The 25,152-nt window shown below is 41.1% G+C and overlaps 1 protein-coding gene across 1 annotated transcript in view; it reads right to left on the bottom strand.

Moving 5' to 3' along the window:
* Positions 1-1,324: 1,324 nt before the first annotated feature.
* LOC311271724 (heparan sulfate glucosamine 3-O-sulfotransferase 5) overlaps positions 1,325-25,152 on the bottom strand; it is a 133,248-nt gene continuing 109,420 nt past the window's right edge. The window contains exons 3-4 of the mRNA XM_084377516.1: positions 3,947-4,088; positions 1,325-3,162 (exon numbers count right to left, since the gene is read on the bottom strand). Of these exons, the coding sequence (XP_084233642.1) occupies positions 2,232-3,162; positions 3,947-4,053 (1,038 nt within the window). The 5' untranslated portion in view covers positions 4,054-4,088 and the 3' untranslated portion in view covers positions 1,325-2,231. The remainder of the gene's footprint in view (positions 3,163-3,946; positions 4,089-25,152) is intronic.

Genomic DNA, 25,152 nt, shown 5'->3' with positions numbered 1-25,152 from the left:
ACAATCCAAAGACACGCAAAAAAATTTGGTTAATCTGTTTCTCTAAGTCGTCCGTAAGTGTGAATGTGAGCATGAATGGTTGTTTGCCCTATATGTCAGCCCTGTGATAAACTGGCAATTTATCCAGGGTGAACCCCGCCGTCGCCCAATGTCAGCTGGGATCGGCTCCAGCCCCTCCATGACCCGGAAAAGGATAAGCGGTCTTAGATAATGGATATGATCTTCTTTTTTTTATTATTTTACTAGAAACATCTAGTTGGCCAAATAAAACCTTATGGTGGACCAACTTTGGCCTGTGGGACTTACGTTGGGCAGCCCTGCATTAGGGTAAAGGAATGCTCCCTTCTGACACCCAGTTCCTCCCAGTCTCTGGGCAATATTTATTATTTGTCTTGTTGCCTGAAATACCCATCAGTTACTGTGTGGCTGCAGATTAGAGATGACAGAACATTTGGCCCAGGTGAAAATAGACTTCTTTACTTTCTATATTCAGGTTAGATGAGAAAGACGATACCACTCTCCTGTCTAAATATCCAGAGTGTAGGATTCAGTGGCATCTAGTGGCAAGGTTGCAGATTGAAACCAACAAAATAGCCCTTGTCTCACCCTCCCCTATGGTGGCCTCTAAAAATGTGAAAAAAATGTGAAAGTTTCTCTCTAGAGCCAGTGTTTAGTTTGCCCATGCTGGGCTACTGTAGAAACATGGCAGACCCCATGGAAGAGGCCCTCCTTTTGTAGATATTAAACAGTAATTCTTAGGTAATGAAAACACAATGGTTCTTAGTGATCTTCAGGTGATTATACATTGATAAAAACATAAACACCCTGCACCCTTTTTTGTATCATTTGTGAAGTTATTGTGTTGAGAACACAGTCTGCCTTTTAATCCTTTGACCTTTATGTTGCTTTTCGTAGTAGCTAAGTTAACATAGGTCGTTCTGTGTTTGGTGTCAAAGTGCTGCGGTACTGGTTTTCTTTCCTTCCTTGGCATATTCCGTTACATGGCATATTGTGTGAATCGGGCCTTGTGTTTGACACTTTGACTCTGAAACCACAAATTGTCATTTTTACATTTCTGTTTTTGTTGGAATAAACAAAGAACATGCAACATTTTAAATACTGCGCTTAAGAGGTGTGGGTAGGTGTATTTCTGAAATTTGGACAGAGTCAGGGGTAGTTGTTTCCTATTGTTTTTTTTCCAGTTATACTAAGCTAGGGTAATCAATGCCACATTCCAAATTGGTATCAGTCTTCTTATGTATTTCCCAAGATGTTGAACAATTCCTTTTAATGGCAATAAAAGTAAACAAAAAATCATGAGACAAAGGTTTACATGTTCTTTTAATTTCAACTTTTTAACAACACACTTATGATACAGAATGAATATTTGCACAGAAACAGACACATTTTGCTAATCATCATAGAATGAACAGTTGGTTTGACAAGAATCATCAGAGAACAACATTTTTTTCACTATGGCTTTTCTGCCAGCTGTTTTGCAAACCAATGAAAGGGGAGGAAACAACATACTGTACTTACATTAAAAACACAAGCTTGAGTTATAAATGCTTTGAAGGTTTGAAAATGTTTTGAGTCAAGCCTGAAACAATCGATCCTACTCTGCTGAGCCTGTTCTTATCTTTAGACTGGGTACTGTGTTGAGAATTAAAAGAAGTCAACTACAAATGGATTACTCACAGCATGAATTAAAAATTAATTGTGATGAAAAACGATATGAACTGACAACAGAAGACAACTAATACAAGTATAAATCTTGATTGCACATGTTTTGGTCAAATAAACAACATGATGGGACAATTGAACGATTTTGTTGTTGATCAAATGTCATTTTATCATCTTCTAAAAAATGTTTTAATGAAAAAAGCATCACACTTGAAGCTAATCTTAACAGCATGAATGCCAGTGTTAATCACACAGTTCAGTACTGGGTTTTTTCTCTTTATGGGGAACAATAACAGCGGGTAAATTAATTTTTTTCAAGATCAAGTGCTTTGAACGGAATCTTTTAGTCAAACCATCACACTGTTTTATTTTATTATTCAACCACGTAAAAACAAACTTACATCGAGTTCCTTTTATATTTGGTAACACTGTCATTCTTGTATTAAATTCAGTCAAAGTGCTATTATTATCTTTTGAGATCTTGTAGCTTGGCATTTGAAAAAAGAAAAACCAAGCCAAGGAATCTCATTGAAGGAGTCCAAAGCTCATCATGGCCAGCTGAATGTCCTACCAGTGATCTGATAAAACTTCTGATTGAAGGGGTGAAAGAACTTCTGCAGTTTAGTCACCACTGATGGGTCCACCTCTGGATGGATGCGGCCCTTGCTGCCTGCCAGGCACTTATTGAAGACAATGTTAAATCGCAGACAGTAAAATCCCCTGGTGGCATTGAAGTACAGGTTATACTGGGTGATCCTTGAGGGGAGGTTGAGGAAGCGCTCGACTAGCTGCAGCTCCGGCAGTGGGTCCGTGATAAGGCGGTCCCCATCCACGATGTGGAACTGCTCCACGGGAAAATACTTCAGCCAGCGCTCCAAATGTTTGGTGTAGATGCTGGTCCGCACTGCTTTGTACTTTGTGTTCACCTCACAGGTGTTGGAGTCAATGGCCAACTTCTCAAACTTGTGGTAGGTCTTGTTTTTGCGCTCCTTGCCCTCCAGCACTTGTGTGTAGTCTGACACAGCTCTGGTGGTGGGCTCGCGGACAATGATCAGCAGCTTGATGGAGGAGTTCATCTTGAAGATGCGTTCAGGGACCTCCTCTGTGATGAAGTAGGCAGGGCTCTTCTCGATGGTAATCTGATGAGGGAAGGAGAAGGGCATTTTCTCTCTGTACCAGTCGATGCCCCGGGCATAGTTTTGGTCATTGTCAAAGAAGTGGATCTCCTGCGAGGCCTTGACCACTGCTGGATGCAGGTTGAGCATCTCCAGCAGGGCGCGGGTGCCACCTTTGCGCACCCCAATGATGATGGCCTGAGGCAGTTGTTGGACAAGGTTGTGCAGGCGGATTTGCTCTTTAGTAGCATTGCCCTTACGTAGTTCATGGAGCAGGCCACGCTTAAACTGCAGGGTACGGAGAGGGATCTGCTCTGGCTCAGCTTGGGGCAGTCTGCTCTCAATGGGGCAAATTGGCTGTAGCCTGAAAGAGAAAAAAAAACAAAAAAAACTAAACACTATTATAACTTACTCAGTAATCATTTGAATGAACTCTGGCAGGTTACACTACTGATACATAGGTTCCTTTGGAATTTAGCAACTTCTTACAGCAAAATATTTAGAAAGAACTAAACACACGTTTGCCTTGTAAATGATGTTGATTCTGCTTGTTGTGCCTTGTCTATTCAATGTCGAAAGGTTTTACTGTTGTAGTGGATGCCATGTTGTACCAAGTCAAAAATGCAGACTGATTGCATAGAATTCAGTTGCTTTTTTTTAGTACCCCCTTGCCCCTCAAGTGAGTGAGGGGCAAGAGGAATGGATTGAAGTATCTCCCTATGAAATGGAAAAACCCTTCAGGACCCTAATATTTCAACAAGAGTCGATGATGGTGTTTATGTAAACAGACACAACTGGGTTTTCTCTTGTGTTGCTGTGGCTATCCTGGTACAATGCCATTTACCATTTATCTGATAGAGATAGAAAAGTATGGATGCTCACAACTCCTCCACAACTTCATACAATCAATCAGGTCATCAGACAAATAAGAACACTGACTCATTACCTGGACACTTGCAGTGCTTTATAGGCTAAAATTAGCAACCTGTGCTCTTCGCTGCCAGTCTGCACTGATATTAGAGGAGCAGCAGCAACTGTATTATTTAGCATTTAAGAAATTTAAAAAAAACAATAATAAGAAGAACATTGCCAGATTATTAACCAAGTTAGTGTAAATAAAAGTGTGTATTATGACAGAGATGACTTACCTATCCAAGGTCCCAACCCTGGCCACAAGATAGAGGACACTTCCGATAGCAAGGCTGCCCAGAACGAAGAGCTTCTGTCTCAGCAATGCCTGCTGTTTGAATAGCATGGCCCTCCATCAATCTTCAGGACTGTGTCTTCAGCCTGCAGAGCACATAAACCACTAATCACCAGGGGAAGAGAGACAGCCTAATTTCTATTAACACACACTAAATCAAGTCTTACAAGTGATTAAGCCACACTCACACATGCCTGAAAAGTGCTGCAGTGCCATTAGAGAAAATGCTCACCCAACAACCATCATGTATTTTATTTATTTATTTATTTCTGCCAAATCAAGGATTAGATTTATTCTAATGTACAGGCGTGCTGTGACGGCCCAGCTTTCAGACAGGAACAATATGAATAATGATCATACAAAATAATTTTGGTATGAAATAAAATTGAAATTGTCATTTGATATAACATAATATTATGTTATTATATCAGACAATTAATTGGCATTTTGTTGCAAACTACGTATCAACCTTTACAAATCCACCATTGGTCGACTTCTAGTTCTCATGGAGCTTTTTTGTTGAGTTAAGTATTCGCACTTTCATCAGCCTTGATTTAAGTAGATGCAGGCAGCTGTTGAACCGACTTCACACTACCTGCCCCGTACTAAGTAGCAAGCAAAGCTGGCAACTTTCCAGTGAACATAGCAGAGTATTAAAGAGAGTTGGTGTGGACAAAACTGAATAAAAGGAGAGTGAATATTAAATATATGTTTGTCTGGTGGCTAGAAACACAACCCCAAATTAATGCTTATGTTATGTAGTAGGGATGAAACAATATACCAAATTTCGTGATATTGCGATAAAAACATGTTGCGATACAGTCATGGGACTGTGATGACATCTACACTCATGGATTTAACAAGGGAATCAGTATAAATGCATTCTTCTATCTCTCCCCTTACCCTACTCATCGCCCGGAGCCGCTCTTCATTGCAAAATATAGCTCTTGCTCTTGCTCTTGCACCGTCACCAGGTGTGTCTACCTCACCTGAGAACCCAGAGACACTGCAGCTGCAACAGCCAGACGTTGGTGTGTTTACCTGTGGGGAAACTATGGCTCACAAATCCTCTGCATCAGCAGTTTTTACAAACCAACCAAAAACACAATGTCGAGCCATGAACACCAGATAACCACTGAAGATACAGTTAGGAAATAATAACGTGACAGTTAGGCTGACGGACATTTTTGTGCCCTCATAATCTGCTGGACAACAAGAAGAGGGAGATCGGTGGGACCCGCGGCCCTGGGTGCCCTGCTATACAACTAGAGAGAGGGAGGGATTGCTACTGGCTATGGTATTGTTATGCAATTGTACATTGATCAATCATTTATTGCCAAAGACAATTCATGGCTACTTTTTGCACATGCTTAGATCATGGCCTGCTACTTTTACTTTACTATGGAAGGAAAGAAGATGTACCTCAAGTAAAAAGTGAAAACAAATTATATACGAATAATAAATGCTGTACACATCAGATTTATTATTAAAGGACATTGTTTAGTTCATCTTTCCGTTGTTTTTTTTTTTATTTTTATATAAATCGTGATGAATATCGCATAGTGGGACTGTTTATCGTGATGATATTGTACCGTGAGTTTAGGGTATTGTTACATCCCTGACTTCAGTGTGCAGGGAGAGGAAACAAAACAGAAAAAACGGCTGATATGGTTTGTTTAATCGTGTCAAACCATTACAGTATGGGTAACACGTACCAAGGTTACCACAACAAGGATCCTTTAAATCAGTTGTCTGGAAGCAATCTGGCTGGTCAGCTACAGCAGCAACGGAGAGAGAGTTGTGGATAAGATGAGAACAGTGTCTTGGCATTTCTCCTCCGTTGCACCCATTACACCCATGAAGTATAATAGGATATCAGTATAATAGGATACCAGTATAATATAAAATTATAGACAATATTGACCATTCCAGAGCCTGCATTAGTTAGTATTAGGTTTTTTGCTCAGTTGGGTGCACTACAACATGCTTTTAACACAAAACTGACATAACCCTTTCTCAATTACACACTAAGCAGATACAGAGCAACAGAAGAAGTACAATTAATATAAGTATACCAAGCACAATATTTAACCTCCTTTTAACCACTTTTTGGTCTTCGCTAACAGGCACTTTAGCTGCTGAATGCTCTCATATATTTTCCAGCCAGTCACTTACTTTATTCCTCTGCCATCAAGTGCTGGGCAGCTATTGTATGGTGAGTGTACAGGTTTACAGCGATTTTCATTTGAAATACTGTAGCTGCTTGCTTCTGCTGGTAACCACAATAACCTTCTTTGACCTTCAAAGAAAATGAAAGGATGTATGTCTTTATCCAAGAGAGGGCACTACATCCTCTCATACAGATGGAGCACAGAAATGTTTGTCTCACTGTAATTAAAGAAATGTTTCAGTTTTCTGGAGATCGATAGCCAGGCCTTTCCTGCATCTGCAATCTTACTACAGTGTGACTGGGGGAATCACATTATGGAATAAGGAATCCATACAGAAGTCGTAGCACTATAACAAAAGGACCAACTGCACTCTAATCCAGCCTTTAAATTACCATTGTACCATTGCCAACAGAGCAGATCCACTAGAGCATCTCATAAACAAGTAAAGAAAGCTTTTGACCCCAGTGTGACTGGAAAACATTTCACTCATATTGCCTCGTGGTGACTTCTGAAGGGAGACCAGCAGAGCAATTGCAATTTCATCAGTCTGATAAAGCGGAAGAATAATGCCAGTTAGCCAGAGGCCAGCCCTGAGTTTGTGGAGCCCCATTTAGAAAAGAAATGTTTTTCATTACAGCCTGTATCTCTCACTTCTTTCAGAGTGAGTCATTTGTTTCAAGAAAATCTTAAAAAAAGGAACTGTCACATTATAAAACATGAGACAAAAATTAGATTAGAATTAGTGTCAATGTTCTTTTTTTTCCTTGCTGCTACAGCCTTAATTGTTCTGGTGTGACTGCTTATGGTGGCTAATGTTGGCTGAATGGCTGAAACAAAAGTTTGCAGACTTCTCTACTTACTCTTACACTGCTTTTGGGAATATACCAGTATCCCATAATGGAAAGCCTATTTATGCCATAAATGGAAAAGACATTGACAATATGTATAATATTTCAGTTGGTGTTTCTGTGATTTCCTGTTTTATCTTGGTTTGTTCTTGGAAGTTTTACCCTCATGTGTCACGTCTTGCTTGTTCGTCCTGTTTGTTTCACCTGAGCCCATTCCCATGTCTTCCAGAGTCTCCCTGTGTCTCTGTGTGGTATGTTCGTTCGTTTGACTGGCTTGTACTTGCTACTTTGTTTTTTTGTATTTGCACTTCTTGATTTCTTTGGATTCTTTGGTTGTTGGATTTTTTCAGTTTATCATTAAAAGCTATTTTTTTGTTCTTAATCCTGCCTGCCTCCTGGGTATTTCTGCATTTGGGTCCTCAATATTTTTGCCAAACCTATAAGAATGACCCAGCAGACAAACGCACGTAATTTAGGGATATATGGGACCATCTATTTTTTCTTTTGGATAATAATAAAGACATCAGGGAGCACAAGACTTTATACACACAAGGGCTTATTAACAAACAAGACACATGTGGACAAAAAGGGCCGGAAATCACAGAAAAGGAGGAAATGAAAAGCACACAAAGAAAACACAAACTGAAACATGACAACTATATTCATTCAAATTGGGATCAATGCTGCATTCCAGTTAGGGCTGGGCGATATGGCCTCAAATCAATATCACAATATATTGAGCAACTCACCTCGCTAACGATAAATGAACTATAAGTAACCACCACCACCACCCCCCCACCCCCTGCATGCACGCCTAAAAAGAAAGAAAAAAAAATCCTGTGTATTTACAGAAATGCCTGTAAAACTACACTGTAGTTAAGATTTATATTATTTATTTAGTAGTAGTAGAACAACTGATAAGCACACGAGTGAACAGCTGAAAAGCACAGATTACTTGAAATGACAGCAACTGAACAAGTTTAAAAGTATAAAATAACTTAAATTTCCTTCAAACACAAAGTATTAAAAATACAGTCTCTTATAATCAAATTCTAAATATGGATATATGTGTCGGGCCCGGCCCAGCCCAGCCCAGCCCGACACATTAAATGTAATTATGAGCCCGAGCCCGATTTAAACCCAACAATTTTTTAATACGTGGTGTAACAGTCAGAGTTCAATGTAGCGCCACTAGGTGGCGCCTCCTTTTGTTGAGTGGGTAATGTAACCTGCACGATGAAGAAGAGCAGGTGTACTTCCGCTCCCCATGAGAAAGGATACTGCCGACAGAGCGAAGACTCCCGATTTTATTTTGTCTTTATCTTGTAAAGTGTTGGTGCAAGAACCTCGGCCTGTGTTCGTTTGCATGTATGCCTGTAACATCTAGTGCCGTAGAGACCTGGCATGGTATGGTCAGTAGGCCTATTATGAATAAAAGTGCCGTGCGGAAACCCCCACAGGTTGCCTGCCGTCTCTTGAGTAACCGGAGGCACCCGCACTAAAGTGGACCATCACCTTCCTCTTCACCAGCCCACGTTACAGTGGGCTGTTATAACTGACGCTCTCAACTACAACTCCGAGTTGTTGGAACTACAGAAGTCTGTTTACAATTATCTTAATGAATAATGCAACAAGGACGAAGCATGTACACTGTGTTGTTTGTTTATTCAGAACGGAATGGATCGCAAATGAATAAAGTAATGATTAAAAAAACCCAAACATACACAAATGCTTGATCAAGGGCCCGGCCCGGCCCAAGATAGTGGTGGGAAATATCGACCCAAACCGGCCTCGGGCTTGGGCAGAGAATCTAAACTCTAACCAGATCTACTTCGACTACCGCCGAAGGAGCAACCGCTTCATCTTGCGTGCTCCATTTTCTCCGTCTCACTGTCTCTTTCCCTTCTTGTAACAGACTGGATGGCGTGGAGTCACGTGACTACACACGCTGTATACGTAGTACAGCCGAGCGCCTTAAAGGGACATGAACATATCGGTGGCCTACCTACACACAGCCAAACAAGACAAAAACAACTTTTCTTTTTTTTTTTTTAAACACCGAATGTACCAACATGGGCAAAATGACGTCGGTTATCGTCGTAAATTTCGGTATCGGTAAATTTACGGTTTATCGCCCAGGCCTAATTCTAGTTACATGGGAGACCACTCGCCCGAGTTGGAAAGTGGGAAATCTCGCAGCTGTCTCGCAACATTTCACCGAGGCACGCCCCCTTTTGGTCGGAATATCCACTGTCCGACTCGGTCCTCCTGAGAGTACACCGAGTTGAGCGAGGATAGACAAACGACTTGACAAACAAAGATGGCTGCGCCCATAATTGATGTATTTTCTTTGTATTTGTACCACGTTGGTCGTTTTAATGTAGACTTTAAATGCTCTTACACACTTGATTACATTGCTGCTTTAATTCGGTCACCAATTTATGCATTGCACGGTCTTGCTGTGCCTGCAATACAATGTCAAGTTTTGTTTTCGAGCTGGTTTGCTAAATAGGCTAATGTAGCTAACAATAACAAAATGCTCTTGAATAAAAATAGGATAATTCTTCCATAGGATACCAAATCTTGTGAATGTAGCTTTTAACATCTTAACAACCTGTTCTGTTGTGGTGGTTGTTTAGTGCAAGATTTCCAGGTAACGTGAATAATAGTCCAATATCACAATGTAATGTTTGCCTTTATACTCACATATGTCCATGGCTATCTTTTGCCATGGTCGCTCAGGAAGACGTGTAGGTTGTAGTGGCTCCTTGCGCTGCGTGCGCTTGTTTTCCTGGCAAAAGTGGCACGTCTCCACCCTACGCTTAATATCGACAGATATCTTAGGCCACCACACAGTTTCTTGTGCACGTTCTCTGCATTTTGACAGGCCTTGGTGTACATCATGTATGCGCTCCAATATTTCTTGTCTCATTGACTGTGGAATTACAATGCGACATCCTAGTGTGATGAGGCCCTCACACACTAGTCTTTCATGGTATAATAGTCTTTTGCACTGTAGGGGGTGCTATTCACTCGTTCTGGCCATCCATCTTTGATGCACACTCTGCAATTGCTCATCCTTCTGTGTAGCAGACCTGATCATATTCAGTTTGTGCTGTGATATTGGCCAACTGTGAGTGACAGCATTAACATGGCAGGCAATGATTGTCTCTGTGGTGTTGTCACTGTCAATTGGGCTGCGCGACAAAGCATCCGCTATGACCAGTGTTTTACCTGGTGCATATTCTGCCTTGGCATTAAACCGCATTAGCCACATCAGGAGTCTCTGACATCGCACTGGCACTGCATCTATGTCCTTACTGTTTATCAGTGGTACCAGTGGCTTGTGGTCTGTAATGAGCCTGAATATGTCCATGCCTACCAGGTACTTTTGGAACCTCTCACAGGCCCATACTCCTTTTAAACATTTCTTCTCAATTTGCGCGTACCTGGTTTCTGTGTTTGTCAGTCTCCTGGAACAATATGCAACTGGCTTCCAGCTTTCGTCGTGCAGCTGTAAGAGGACGCCCCCTATCCCATAACTGCTCGCATCTGCTGAAACAGTTGTCTGTCTTTGTGGGTCATAGTGAGCCACGACAGGTGAGGTGATGAGGGCTTCCTTGAGTTGCTGGAATGCTCGCTTCTGTGGTTGATCCCATGTCCATGCAGTTTCTCCCTTCAGCAGATCATACAGAGGACTTGCTGCTGTTGCCAAGTCTGGTATGTATTTACTCATGTAATCATGCCCAGAGCTCGCTTTAGCTCATGAACATTTGTGGGCTCTTGTAGCTTGCTGATGGCATTTATTTTATCTGGGTCTGCCCTGACTTTGCTGGCATCCACTATGTGGCCCAGGAACTGCAGCTCTGGTTGCTTGAACACGCATTTCTCTTTGTTGAGTTTTAGACCTGCCTGCTCCATCCTCTCCAATGTGCGCTGCAGGTGAATGTCATGTGTACTCATGTCCTTCCCATGGACGATGACATCATCCATGTAAACAGCCACTCCCTCTAGTCCTTCCAGCAGTTCATTCATTTTGCATTGGAATATCTCTGGAGCAATATTTATCCCAAAGGGCAGGCGCTTGAAACAATACCTCCCAAAGGGTGTGATGAAGGTGGTACAGAGGCTGCTGCTCTCCTGTAGCCTGAGGCAGCATCCAGAGATGAGAAGCTTAGCCAGAGTCTCTTCTGTTGTGGACAGTTGGTATCGCTCTCTTTTGATGTTCTCACTTAGCTTTTGGAGTCCTACACAGATTCTCACTGCACCTGTTGGCTTCATAACAGGTACCATAGGTGCACACCAGTCCGTAGGTTGTGTGACTCTCTCTATCACACCCTGCTCCTCCATTCAATGTAGCTCAGTTTTGACTTTAGGAAGAAGTGGTAGGGGAACTCTCCTAGCACTATGGTACCACTCCCTCTTTCAGGTGGATCTCAACTGGCTCTGTTTTAAGAATCCCATGATGTCCTTCTGCTACCTTGACCTGCTCTACTCTTTTCACCAGCCCCTTCTCTACCGCTGTCTCTCTGCCTAGCCGGTTACTGACTGTGGGCCCTCTCGCTACATATATGGTAAAGATGTACTTTTTCTGTTCATGTAAAGTACTGGCTGTGAACTGTCCCACAATGTTTAGTGCGCCCCCTGGGCTATCTCGGGGTCCACTACTTCGAACTAATTTTCGTTCTGGCTTAAGTGCTCTGAATGTCTTGAGGTTAATTACAGTAACATCAGCTCCTGTATCAATCCTGAATCTTACAGGGGTGTTTCCTACATTTATTTGTTCTGTCCAATGCTCTGCACTGCCCTGATTTGCTTTACTGACTGCCCCCAGGTAAAAGCTTTCCTCTGTGTCTTCACTGTAGCTAACTTGCCTTACTGACTTAGAGAAGCATTTCCTCCCCAATGGCCCTTTTTCCCACACTTTCTGCACTCAGAGTCAAATGCTGGGCACTTTGCTGGGGCTTTGTGCCTCTCCTTTCCACATTGGCGGCACCTGGAGTCCTCTGAGCGGGCCCGCCTCTTTAAGCTTGTCGCCGTTGTGTCACCTCCTGTACGTTAAGAGTAGTCTGTTGCTCCTGTTGACTTATCTGCTGTGCTACGTTCTCAGCTTGCCGTACCATCTGCACTGCAGTTCCCAAAGTGAGGTCGGACATGAGCTGTAGTCTCCTCGATAGCTCCTTGTCGCTGATGCCAACGACCAGTCTGTCCCTAATGTGTTCACTTTTCTTCTCTCGAAAGTCACAGTTCTCACTCAGTTCATAGAGAGCTCTGATGAATGATTCGGCCATTTCTCCTGGCTTTTGCACTTGTTGGTAAAAGCATGCTCTCTCATGAATAATGTTTTTCTTTGGTATGAAGTATGCATCAAATTTGGCTAGCACCGTTTCATATTCGTTGTCACTCTCCTCGTCTTTGAAGGTGAATGACTTGAAAATATTTTCGGCTTCATAGCCCATGGCATATATGAGGGTGCTAACCTGGACCTCGCCATCTTCTTTGTTCAATTTAGCAGCCGACCTGTACCGAGTGAAACGCTGTCTCCATGCAGGCCGGTCTCTGGGCCGCTCGAAGTTGAAGTTTTCCGGCGCAACTTTGCCATTGCGTTTGGTATCTCTCTTCCGAACCGTTTCTGACACTATGTCAAATAAGCGTCGGCTGACACACTTATTTGTGCTCAACATCTGCTTTTATTTTATGTCAACAATAACATCATGAGCGACATAGTCAGACTTGTCAGCTCAACTTGCTCCACCTGGCTCCTTATTCTAGTTCCCTGATTGGTCACATGAGGCATCAGTATACATGTATTACCCAATACCTTGACACTGCTCTCTATGCTCTACTGTTATAGCCTATGTACATTTTAATTTTTTTCTCACCAGTGTCGCCAAGTGATTGCTCATGGGGGAAAATGTTGGGTCTCTGTGAATAAATTAATCAAACAGTGCTCTAGACCTGCTCCAGTTGAAAAGTGAGTTAAGAGTTTCATATTTCGTGAGTTACAGTGAGAATATTTTACCTATCGAGGACAGACAGGAGATCCTCAAGACAAGGATTTGTCATCATAAATAATCACAGTTTATTTAGTTGTAATATGTTTGCCTTTTTCAAAATACCTTGGACAAAAATGTTGTTCAATCTTATTTTGCACTAGACAAGGAGGTCACAAAATGATAAAGAATCATCTTCTGGGGATCATGACATTTCATTGTAATCTGGTCTGTAGTTGTCAACACAATTTGGAAGGCGCACATCATTTTTATCCCTGCCACTAAAGGGCTGAAAAAAAAAAACCCAGGCACAATGGTAAATTGAGAGACCTCGATAGAATAATTTAGCATGATAGATTGTATTATTATCCAGTTTGCCATGAGGAAATTTGTGTTAAGAAGTGTCTCAGTAACTTTACGTGCAATTTTGGGCAGAATGCCAAAACATTCTGTCCTAACACTTCCATATTCTTTCCACAACAGGGATCACCCTCCTCTGTCATTTTTTCATTTTCTCTCATCTCAGCTCCTGACCTCTAGCCGTCTCAGATCACCCTGCTTTCCTCTATGTTTACTACACGTAAAACAGAGATGAAATAAAAAGTAGGTAACCAGAGGTGGCAAGTAAAGAGATACATTTACTCTGTTACCTGTACCTGAGTAACTTTTTTTGTAATAATATATAAACACAGTATATCATGCTTCAAAACTATTGCTACTGTTCCTGCTCTCTGCCCTGATGTAAATATTCAATCTAATGGTGTGTGAGCACCGAGTGTAATGCATTGATCTAGTCATGATAAAAAGAGACAGCAAAGTAGAGACCAAAAAAACACATAAAATACTGTAGAAGACAGAACTTTATTCATAGTATTGTATAATAATGTAATATTTTGTGATCATATTTGAGAGATACAGATTGTGAATATGGTAGTAAATGTGGCAGACAATCTAATCAGGAGATGATGATTTGTTATTATGTAAAGAGTACAATTTTAGGCTACTCTACCCACCTCTGCAGGTAACTTGCTCCCCCCACACACTTCTGACCGACATGTGTCATGAGTGATCAATCATACATAAGCTCACAGCTTTGTGGGCTAACAGACTGAGAAGTGATTAGAGAAATGCTGACTGGCTTTCTTGTATGTAATTAAAACACTGGAAAGCAATGCGGTTTACAGGCCTGATAAGAACTATAATTAGTTTCCAAATAGTGGAACGTGGAATATATCAACGTGATAAAAAAGTGGCTATTTGTGGTGACACAGCACAAAACATGGTTTAGTTATTAAGGCACTGGCAGTGCTGTGCTAATACTCTGTACTACTCTGTTCTCATTTTTAAAAGATTGCACAAGGGCATTGGTAAAAATAGACAACTGCAGATGAACCCTAATGAGATTCTAATTTTGTAATACTGAAAACACTATTGTTGGAATAGCAAAGCAGTTCCGTCAAAATAAAAGGTCTCTAGTATCAAACACACACACACACACACACTCACACACACATACACTATTAAGTGTGGTGCCTGGAAACCTTCATAGGGACTCACGCCATATTGCACCCAGGTCAAGTCATTTTCTGTTACTTTCTCTCCATCAAGTGGCTGCTGCTTTTTTAAGCAGGAGTGTGAATATAGAGGAGTTTCTGTGTGAATATTTTAATATCCAACCATATGAATACATTTCTAATATTGATCCATTTCATTCCTGTTGTCATCTTTACCAGATACAACTATCAAAGGACCATTCCAGTGTCAGTGTTGGGCAAGTTACTTCCAACATGTACTTGTTACTTTCATTTGAAAGTAAAAAAGTCTCTTTACAATATTACTGTCTGCACAGAGTATTGTGTTAAACTACTTTTCACTACTTTCACCAAAATAACTGCAGGACAACTGGAAACTATTAAATGGAGGAGGATAATATTGTTTCTCTACTATAGCCTTAGATCAACTCTGTTGACTTTAAAATCTTTTACTATCATTCAGTATTGTTTATCAGCATTTCCTTATGTTTTGCTTTCAGCTGTATTTATAAAACAACTGGAGAACAGAAAATGTGGGAACACTTACATGTTGTAGGCAGTAACGTGAAAACAAATATACCAAACAACACCTGGCAGGAAAAGCTGATATGTTTTTTTTTTGGTTTGTTTGTTTGTTCTGTATTTTTTCAGCCCAGTTGGGGCAACATTTGATACCCTGCTGGGGCAAGACCTTTCTGTTCTCCCTGTGCCTGCTTGGGTTCTCTCCGGGTACCCCAGCTTCCTCTCACAGTCCAAAGACATGCAAGTTAGTTTAGTAAGTCACTCTAAATTGCCCATAGGTGTGAATGTGAGTATGAATGGTTGTTTGTCTCTATATTTCAGCCCTGTGATGAACTGGCAACTTGTCCAACATATGCCCCGCCGCTCGGACAATAAAGGATAAAGGAAGCAGTTACAGATAATGAATGAATTAAGCTGGCAGACAGTGAGAGATGGACTTCACAGAGCAATATTCACAACTTGGACTGATTGTTTTGATCAGCAGACCCTTAGGGACAAAAGAAATAAACATTTACGAGTAATGGACACAAATTAGGACTTAATGACTGCTTCAAAGGAACAGAGTCACTACTTTATCTCTTTTGCTTACCATGCTGGCAAATCTTAAAATTAATTCCTCTTCTTCTTCTTCTTATTATTATTATTATTATTAATCATACACATGGCTTCACAACAACCATCCAACTTTTAAGTTAATTATCTTTTTCCCAAACCTAACCATATAGTTTTGTTTTTTGTCCAAACCAAAACCTAAACTATGATCTTTTTACAATGTTTACAGTCCAAAAGTCATAATAGGTCAGAAAGCTTTATTTGGAAAGTGTAACCAGACATTGCATACTGTATGTATTATTGCTAAGCTGAGCCCTTCACGTGCAAAACTGATAATAGAGAGAAGAGTAAAGCCTCATAGTTTAAAGCTTAAAGCTGGGGTTGGTAATTGTGTTCAGAAACATTTTTTATTATATTTGTATAAAATCTCAGACAGCAATCAAAATATAAAATGCTTTGGAAAAAAAAGTGTTGCTGCGACAGGGCTTTAATAACTTCTTTCAATAAACTTTAAATTCTAGCGGCCCAAAGATATTGTATGGACAGCCTTCCTGTCTATCAACCTGTCCTTACCTGCCCACCCTGCTCTGACTCCGCCCATCACTCACTGCACGTGACCTGAGTCTAGGCAGCGCACTGCTGGAGTCAGGACAAGAATGGTAGAGAAAGTACAGTCACACTTTTCATTACCAGCTGTACCTACAGAGCTAGCACTGCCAAACAGAACAAGAAAAGAAAGACTCGAGCTCAAGAAGGCTTCAAACAAAAAGAAGTCATTAGCATCTTCAGCTTGTAGCTAACGTTAGCTAGCTAGCTATGATAGACTACTGCCGTATGAAACATATTTACATGTAATGTTACCGTTTTCACACAGGCCAACGTTTACATGTACTGTGGATCTGATCCATACAGCAGTGTTCACACATGCACTGCTACCCTGGGCTGTTTGGACATTAGCCAGACGAGCTATATGTGAGAGGAGGACTAATTCTTGTGTGCTACATGTGTGAAAGGCCAAGTCCACTGTTCAGAGGTCCTGGGAAGATTACATATATCTGTGAATATAGTTTGCATTGCATTTGTGAGCCGCTGTTGTTAGATGGTATTTATATGACGTTCATTCATATAGACTTTGAACTGGATGTTTTACAAATGTGCTGATGTTGCCTATTTCTGTGTCCTATAGTTATGAGAAGGATGTCAGTTCACAGCAGAACCATGCCCTGCTGTTTCCAGTATCTCTTCAAATCAAATCAAATCATATCAAATTTTATTTGTATAGCCCAAATTCACAAATCACAGTTTGCCTCAGAGGGCTTTACAATCTGTACAGAGACGACACCCTCTGTCCTTCGACCCTCGATTCGAGTGAGGAAAAACTTGCCCCAAAAAAAGCCCTTTTAACAGGGAAAAAAATGCGGAAGAAACCTCAGGAAGAGCCACAGAGGAGGGATCCCTCTCCCAGGACGGACAGACGTGCAATAGATGTCGCATGTACAGAGCAGATCAACGAGATCACAATGTATACAATTATAATGGATGGTTGACAGGAGTGAAAGTACATAAAGATGTATTACAGCAATAATGATGAAATGCACATGGAAATGTGATTACTAGTGATAACAGTAGTAGTGGTTAACGGTAAGGATAGTATGTAGTAATGCATTACAATAATAGTAGTCAGAGTCTCTCTCTGACAGGTGAGTGTAACTTGATGCTGATAGCAACATGGATCAGACCACTGATATTCATGTAATGTGACTTTGATAGAGACATTTCATATGTACATGGGTCCTTCTTTCATATCATGTTGGTTTGCTTTATGTGCATGAATGTGCTCCTTAGCAGGGATACAATACAAAAAGAAATGGCATCATCTCATTAGCTGCACCAGGAAAACTCTTCAAGTACTGGTCTTAACAGTCACTTGTTAGCCTACTGCTTGAGACTATTGCATATTAGTAAGACATTTTTAAACAAAATAAACATTGCATTTCAATTCATGATGTGACTTTAAGCCGACCACAGTAGAGTGTGGGAAACACACAATGCACCTACCACTCCCTTTAAAAAATTCCTTGCAACCTATCACATAAGCTTCCCATCAGCCACCTAACCCCATACTTCTTTTATTACTTTTTTTTTTTTTACATAGCATGCAGTCCTGTGTTGTCTTTGAGAGAATCAATATTTCTTTTATGCCCCATAAACACATTCAGGTGTTACTTTTTGTCCTGTAAATATAGTTAGTTCTCCATCCTTATCCAGTTTTCTGTAATTACTATAATTTTTGCAGAGATGATGTCTTTTCAGTCACAGGAGTTGAGGAGTTTGACAAGTAATGTGATATTTCAAGGTCCTTGAAAAGCTGTATTTACTGTCAGATAAGTTATTGTGTTATTCTTTCTACAGGACAATCACTGCCAAAACAGTAGAGGGTTGCAACATCAGCAGCCTAACCTGTTGGCCAAAACTGTCCTGTGTTTATAATCAGTCAAGAAACCTCTGGATGTCCTTCCTGTATATAGTTGTTTATGTTCTGTATATTGTCTAAACTATTAAAGGTATGCTATTTTTGTAGTGTTTTTTACATGTTTTCCAAAAAATTCAATAAACAAGAATCTTGCCTAATTCAGTTGTTATTATTAGTGCATCATGTAAAGTGCAAGAACTGTATTGGGACGGTTGTTTATGCTGGAAGTGTAAAGAAAAGGCATTTATCATTTTCAAGACTTTATTCAAACAAGCTTGAGATAATGCAAAACAAGGAGTAAATACAGAACGACAGAGTTGCAGCACTTGATGTGATTGCTCCAAATGTAGGTGGTGTTGATCAGGATAAAAGCACCAGTAATGTTCTACTTTAGATGCTGACCTGCTCATGTGCAATCCTTTGAGCTTGAAGATCTTCTACTCAACCTATGAACATCTGCTCCTTGACCTGTCGCCCTCCCACGTCCACAGCCTCTGCCTCCACTTCCTCGGACACACTCGGACTCGTCCTCTGACGGGATGATGTGCTTCGCTCTGGCGTGTCTCTCATCATAGAAGCTCTAACATGAAAAACATCGTATCATCATGAGTCCAATACAATATTCACGTTCGTCTGTGAATCACTGAGGGTAAGAAGAAAAGTGTAGCAGGCCCACCGCTAATCTTGATGTTTTAGCTTTGCCATATCTAACGTTACCATAGCCAGCTGCTGCTAGCTAACCAGCAATAAGTTACATCAAAATACACTTTCAAAGCAATGTCTGAATGCTAACAAAGCTAGCTTGACAGCTATCAGTACTAGCAATGGCTCTGTTGGTTGTTTACATTCAATATGATAATATGAGGCGTTTACTTACAGGTGGATGAGACATGAGGTAGCTGCTTGTAGTTAGATGTTGTGATGAAAACGATGCACACTCTTCTTCCCACCACTCGTGAGGACTCGGGACTCTGTCGGTGGTATTCTGCAGTAATCAGACAGGGCGTGTTCATGGTTTGGGGGGAGTGGCTTTGGAGAGAGGCCTGAGCACGGGAGCGGGTTTACTGGCTGGATACTTTCAAATCTAGCCGGAGCGTTCTGTTTTTTCCATTTTACTAACCTCAGCTTTAAGGCCACTGACCAAGCTGCTGTATTTGGTAAATGGGAGTGAGAACATGTTGTTCTAATAGATACATGTACAGTGAGCTACAGTAGTTAATCCACTGCTTCATGTGATTTCTTTCAGTCACACTCGGAGACAAATGTTTGAGTTAATTTCTGTTGTGTTCTGTTCTGTACTGAAAACTACAGTAGGCTCTCACTGCACATTTGAACTGGAGTTTGCTTTTCCCAAATCTTTACAACAAAGGTGGTGACTTAAGTGTAATCTGGACCAATAGATACAAGGGATACACTTATGAGAAGAAGTCCATGAGAGAAGTCCAAAGTTGGAAAAATATGATAATTGTCCTTTATGTATTTGAATTCCTGATAGTTTGGGGACAGTGCATTCAGCTGGCTCATCTTTTATTTGTGGAGAGAGCCTGACAGCGACTTTAAATGGCAGTCACCACAGTCTGCTTCACACAGTCTTACACATTTTATCCTCTGACAGAACTGGTGCACACTCCAAAGTCTCATCAAAATCATTTACATGGAAAAAAGAACAAAGTTAATAATATGCATTTGGCTCTTTGTAAGTAAAAAAAACATTCTCCAAAGTTGGATGGAGACAGACAGCAGCAGCAGTGTACTGTAGCTCCTACTGTTGGATTTGAGTCAGCTGGGGACATTGTGGCATGTGAAGAGAGAAGAGGAGACAGAGAGAGGGCAGAGCACTGATGAATAATTCACCACTGTGTGCTTTATTATTGTTATTGATCTTTGCTTATGCACAAGGGAATGATTCTGCTGTTCAGCTTAGAGCTCCGCCCTCTGCTGACCTCCACTCCACTCCACCAAACCAGGCGCCCATTTTGTGATATTACACCTCCATTATTTATTACCCGTCTCAGCAGATCCCTTTGTCTCCAGCTCTACTGTGGCATTCTGTTATCCATGGCACCTGTATATTTACAAGACATACACTCAGGCACATGTATGCATTTAAACATGTATCTCCTCTATGCCCTGTCACTACCCAACTGCCCATATCTGAATCTAAGTAACTTAATCCCTACTTCAAAGTGTACCTGTATGTGCACGTGCACTGGCAAGCATGCACACCGTAACGTCATTTTTAACAACAACACCGTGAACTTTTACCTTTTTAGCGATTCCAAAAAATGAAAGGGATATTGCTGCCTTCATCCTTACTAGTTAATGTTAGCCTTTCGTTTTTTTATCACAAAAAGTTATAATTGTTATGATTGGACTTTGTGGTGGCATGTTTGTGGTCTGTTTTCTGTGTTTTTTGTTTCAGAGGTGCTTGGTGAGGCTGGGCGTGGCTTTGCTGCTGGTCGGAGCTGTGCCGGTCCACACACCTGCAGCGCATTGATTGTAATCAGCACCTGATCTTATACCAGACCTTACCTCTGCACGGTGCCAGATTATTGTCACCAGCCCCAGTGGTACAAGATCGCTCCCTGTAACTCTAGAGTTAAAAAAGTTTTCTTTTGTTCACTCGCCAGTGTTTCAATCCTGCCTTCCTCCTCTTCCATTGTGACCGGACCATTCCTGTGGACAAGCTCTTCTACCACCTGCCACCCAGCCTCCCGCACCTCTGCCACCCCTCACAACCCTGACTCACCATCTCTTCCTACCAGCAAAACCTTCTTGTGATCAATAAATTCACCTCTCAAAGTCACTACCGGTTTGGCGTCAACTTTTGGGCCCACCTCTTCTACACTACAACCATTACAATAATTTTGATTTAATAATATATTATGATATATATTTGATATCGTATATACATATTCCCATGGTAAGACATAATTATGAGGTAAAAAGTCACCTAATTCCTAACTGACTCTGTGCAAAAGCCTGGACATGTCACATTTTAAAGTAATGTAGGTTAATAGTTTGTTGGCTAAGGTCCTAAACGCAATTACTGCTTTTGTTCCTGTGCTGTAACTCTTAGGCTACTAGTTTTGCATGTGTAGGTCAGGTGAAATTCAGCCCCTTGGCCCTCACACACAGAGTGAATGACAGGAGAATACTGTATGTGCCCAGCTTGTGACTTATATGTTGCATGATGTAACAAGTTGCGCATTGCAAGTAGGGATGCACCGATTGTGAAATTCTGGGCCGATACCGATACCGATGTTTAACATAACAACTTGGCCGATGCCGATGTTTTTTCTTTTTGTTATTTATTCCTTTTTTTGTGCCACGGAAACATACAAGTCTTTCAGCTCTTCATCACACTATCCTTGAATGAGTACAAATCCAATCAGACCCATTTATGAAACAAAAAAAAACACCGTCATGGATTGCTATATGAAGCGTGTGTGCCATGCAGCCAGAACTAGCCAGACCACTGTCCAGCGATGCTGATACAGCGGCGTTTCTGTTGAGCAGGTAACCTTTGTCTTTATTGTGGATGTTGTGACACAGATAACTTTCATGCCGATGCTGGTTTATGACTGTGAAAGCTGCCGTTAGTTTGTTTCTGTGTTATTAGACCGTGTCTGTCTCTGCAGTGTTGTCAACACTTGTTTACTTGTTTGACGGAGATGTTAGCCTCTATGCTAGCATTGTAAGCTAACAACAAGCTGACATTGTCATCATGTTTACACCAAATCAGCCTATTTATTTGCTCGTGGCAGCTAAATGAAGCAGCAAGTAAGATGAATGAAGGGATGAATGACACCCCAACGCGAAGCGTTATTATGAGCGGAGTTACGATGTGTGTATTTATGTGTCTTATCTGTCATGAACAAGAGATTACGGTTTACGGGCACGTTTGTGTCGCGGCCTGGTGCTACTCAGACAACAGCTGGGACACAGCTGGTCCGAGACTCACACAGGTTTATTTTTCAGCCACAATGTGGAAGCGATCGTTGTGATGAAAGCTGACGGCAGCATCTGTTAGTCTCTTGGCCCTCAATAACTTTTAGAAGTGGCTAACTTAGCTGTTGATAAATACTAACTTATTACGTAGCTGTAAGGTAACGTAGCTGTAACATGCTAATGATGCTACGCTAGCTTGGCTGTGGAGCTTAGCTGTGGACATTGTAATGACTTACAAGATTTACTTGAGTTTCAACGTGCATTGTAATAACTTTACCTGTGAATCCGACATCGTTACTCCGCATTCAAAGCTGGGCTGTATTTGGTTTCTGCCGGCTTGTTGCTCTTGGTGCTTGTTGCGGGAGGGGGTGTGTCGCGGGACTCCGAGGGGAGAGCGATACGAGCTCGGAGGGGAGGGGTTAAGGAGCACAGAGGGGAGGGGTGTGTGTGTGGGGGGGATGCTTTTTTCAAACCTTTCTCAGATCGTAGACCAGAGCTTTAAATCAAAATATAAACATCGGCCACGGCCATCGGCGAATGTCATTTTTATTTGCTGATGGCCGATGGCAGTTAATGAGGCAAACATCGGCCGATACCGATGTTCAGCCGATGCATCGGTGCATCCCTAATTGCAAGCTGTTTGGCTTTGCTGACGAGAAGATGCCAACCTTTGTTCAAAGCATGCCATGAAACTAAATTGTTTTAGTAATTCCTTACTTTAACATTTTAACATTCAACCAGATTATGAAAATTGTAAACATTTTATTTCTAAACCTGATCTGGTATTTTTGTTGCCTAAACCTAACCATGTATTTTTGTTGCAAGGGCACATACGTACGAACTGCTAAAAGAATGTGGTCACATTGGTGGGCACATTCACATCTGTACTTCTGATTGGCTCACTCTCTGATGTTTATACCAGGTGTGAAAAATGACACAAATAATAGGCTGAAACTATAAAGCTCCATGAAGCCGAGAGGCTGCAGATTTAGCTGATAATGCTAGTAACCCATTCTACATTGTTATTTGATACAATGTAATTCTCAGAAAAAATAAGTTTATAGTCAATTTAAGTTCATATTTGAGCTTGACTTTCCAAAGCCTCTTTGGTAGAAATGCTTTCCTGGCTAATGAAAGCACAGTAGGGTGGTAAACTCTTGGGGAAAAAAAACATAATGCACCCTGCCAGTACTACATGCCACAACGCTTCGGGCAGTTTGAAGTGTATCAAACTGCATGTCCATGTCCCTGGTGTGATTTATAAACTCTCACAGCATGTTGAGGACTGACACAACAGAAAGATATCAACATGATTAGCTCCCTGGCTCAGAATGAACCTTGTTTTCATCCCTGGACACAGGAGGCTGATTACTAACTCTAAGAATGAGCCTCTGAGTTGTCTCACACAGCTCTGACATGACAGCAGAGGAATACAACACAAGACAGCAATGTTGTGGACAATATCTGCTCAGCCCCTGACTGCTGCGTGACCTTCAAACACCAAATCACACAGCAATCATACACTTTGAGACAGCAGACAAAGAAGAGGAGATATCCCCACAAGGTTCTTGCTTTTTTTTGTTATCTCAAGGCCCTGTGTGTAATGTCCACTTACTCCCATTTTAACAAGCAAGTCCTATACACAAATACGCACACACACACACACACACACACACACACACACACACACACAATACACAAAGAACAACAGAAAGAAACTCTTTGAGAGGTTCAGATGAATGACAAGATATGTCCTTTTAAGCGCTGTGAGAACATACAGCTTAGCACATATCACTTCAAACATTATTCTGTCATCATGACCTTCTCTCTACTTTCGGTTTTTGAGTAGATGCCATGAGGGCATAAAAAATATTCCCAAAATAGGCCAGAGTTGAGTAGAAACCAAAAGCGCACTTGACAGCATCATGTGTTGAAATTAAACTAAGAATCTTTTTCATTTATATTCTGATTTAAAAAAAAATATACATCCTAATCATGGGTGTACATGAAACATTTGACATAGAAAACAAAATAAAAACCAGTGTATATTAAGCAAAGGAACCTTTTCAGCCCATTTACACCTGGTATAAGCATAAGCCTGGAAATCTTAATCTGGATAAGACAAAAATCATGTAATCACATCATCCACATGACACCCGGTCTGGTGTTTAAATTGGATGAAAATGTATTAATAGGTGCATCTAAATCATGTGCTGGTGCACCTAAATAAAAAGGGTAGGCACACTAGTGCAACCAATATCCAAATTCTCTCCTCTCCGAGAGTGATGTCTGCAAATAAAAATCACGTTCAGTTGATGTGCTAGCTTGCAGTGCATCTCCTGGTCTGTTGCCACTTACTTTAAGCTGCTTCCATGGCTGTATTCTGTGACTTTGTGCCTAATAAAAGTGAGAGTGAAATACAACTATTTATTACGTCTGCACCAGCGGGAAACAGTGTTCATATAGCTCTAAAAAGAAAACTGTCGTCTGTGAACGTGTGCTATATGTGTTTGCACAAACAAAACTTGGGCATTCCAGTAGCAACCTCTATGAAGACTAGTGTTATTATGGTTGTATGCAGTATTATCATTATTATTAGTTACAATGGCGTGGTGCTTTTATCAGACCTGAGCCACCAAAGTGTCGATATTTGAAAACCTTAGAATGAAACAAAAAAATTCAGTCTCTCAATGTTATAAATTAGAGTTAAAGCCTTGCTTTAATTGTCCACCTCACTGTCCACTCACTGGCTTGCTTGGCCTTTCTGTTTTTCTCTCCTCTCTCTGTGTGTCTGCTCTGTTGACTTTCTTCATCAGCAGTATGTTTTCTAAAGTTGCCCAAAAAACTTTTTTTTTTTCACCCACGATTCAGTTTTCACAACAGCAGGTGAGCCATGTGTGGAGCAGGCTTGTCTTTACACGAGTAAGCTTTGATGAATAAACTGTATTCTATATTTATAAATGTATAAGAGGAAAACTGGTTTGGTTTGGCCCGATGTGGCTGATAGAAATATAAACCTATGGACTTCACACAAGCCAAACTAGATGTCAGATTTGACCCCTTCATAGTGATTTCCAGCAGGCTTGTAATGGTCTATTTGAGGCTGAA

Source organism: Pagrus pagrus, assembly GCF_965226575.1.
Source record: "Pagrus pagrus genome assembly, chromosome: 16".
In the NCBI taxonomy this organism is placed as follows: Eukaryota; Metazoa; Chordata; class Actinopteri; order Spariformes; family Sparidae; genus Pagrus; species Pagrus pagrus.
The sequence above is the reverse complement of the archived record's forward strand: the minus strand, read 5'-3'. Positions and strand labels throughout refer to the sequence as shown.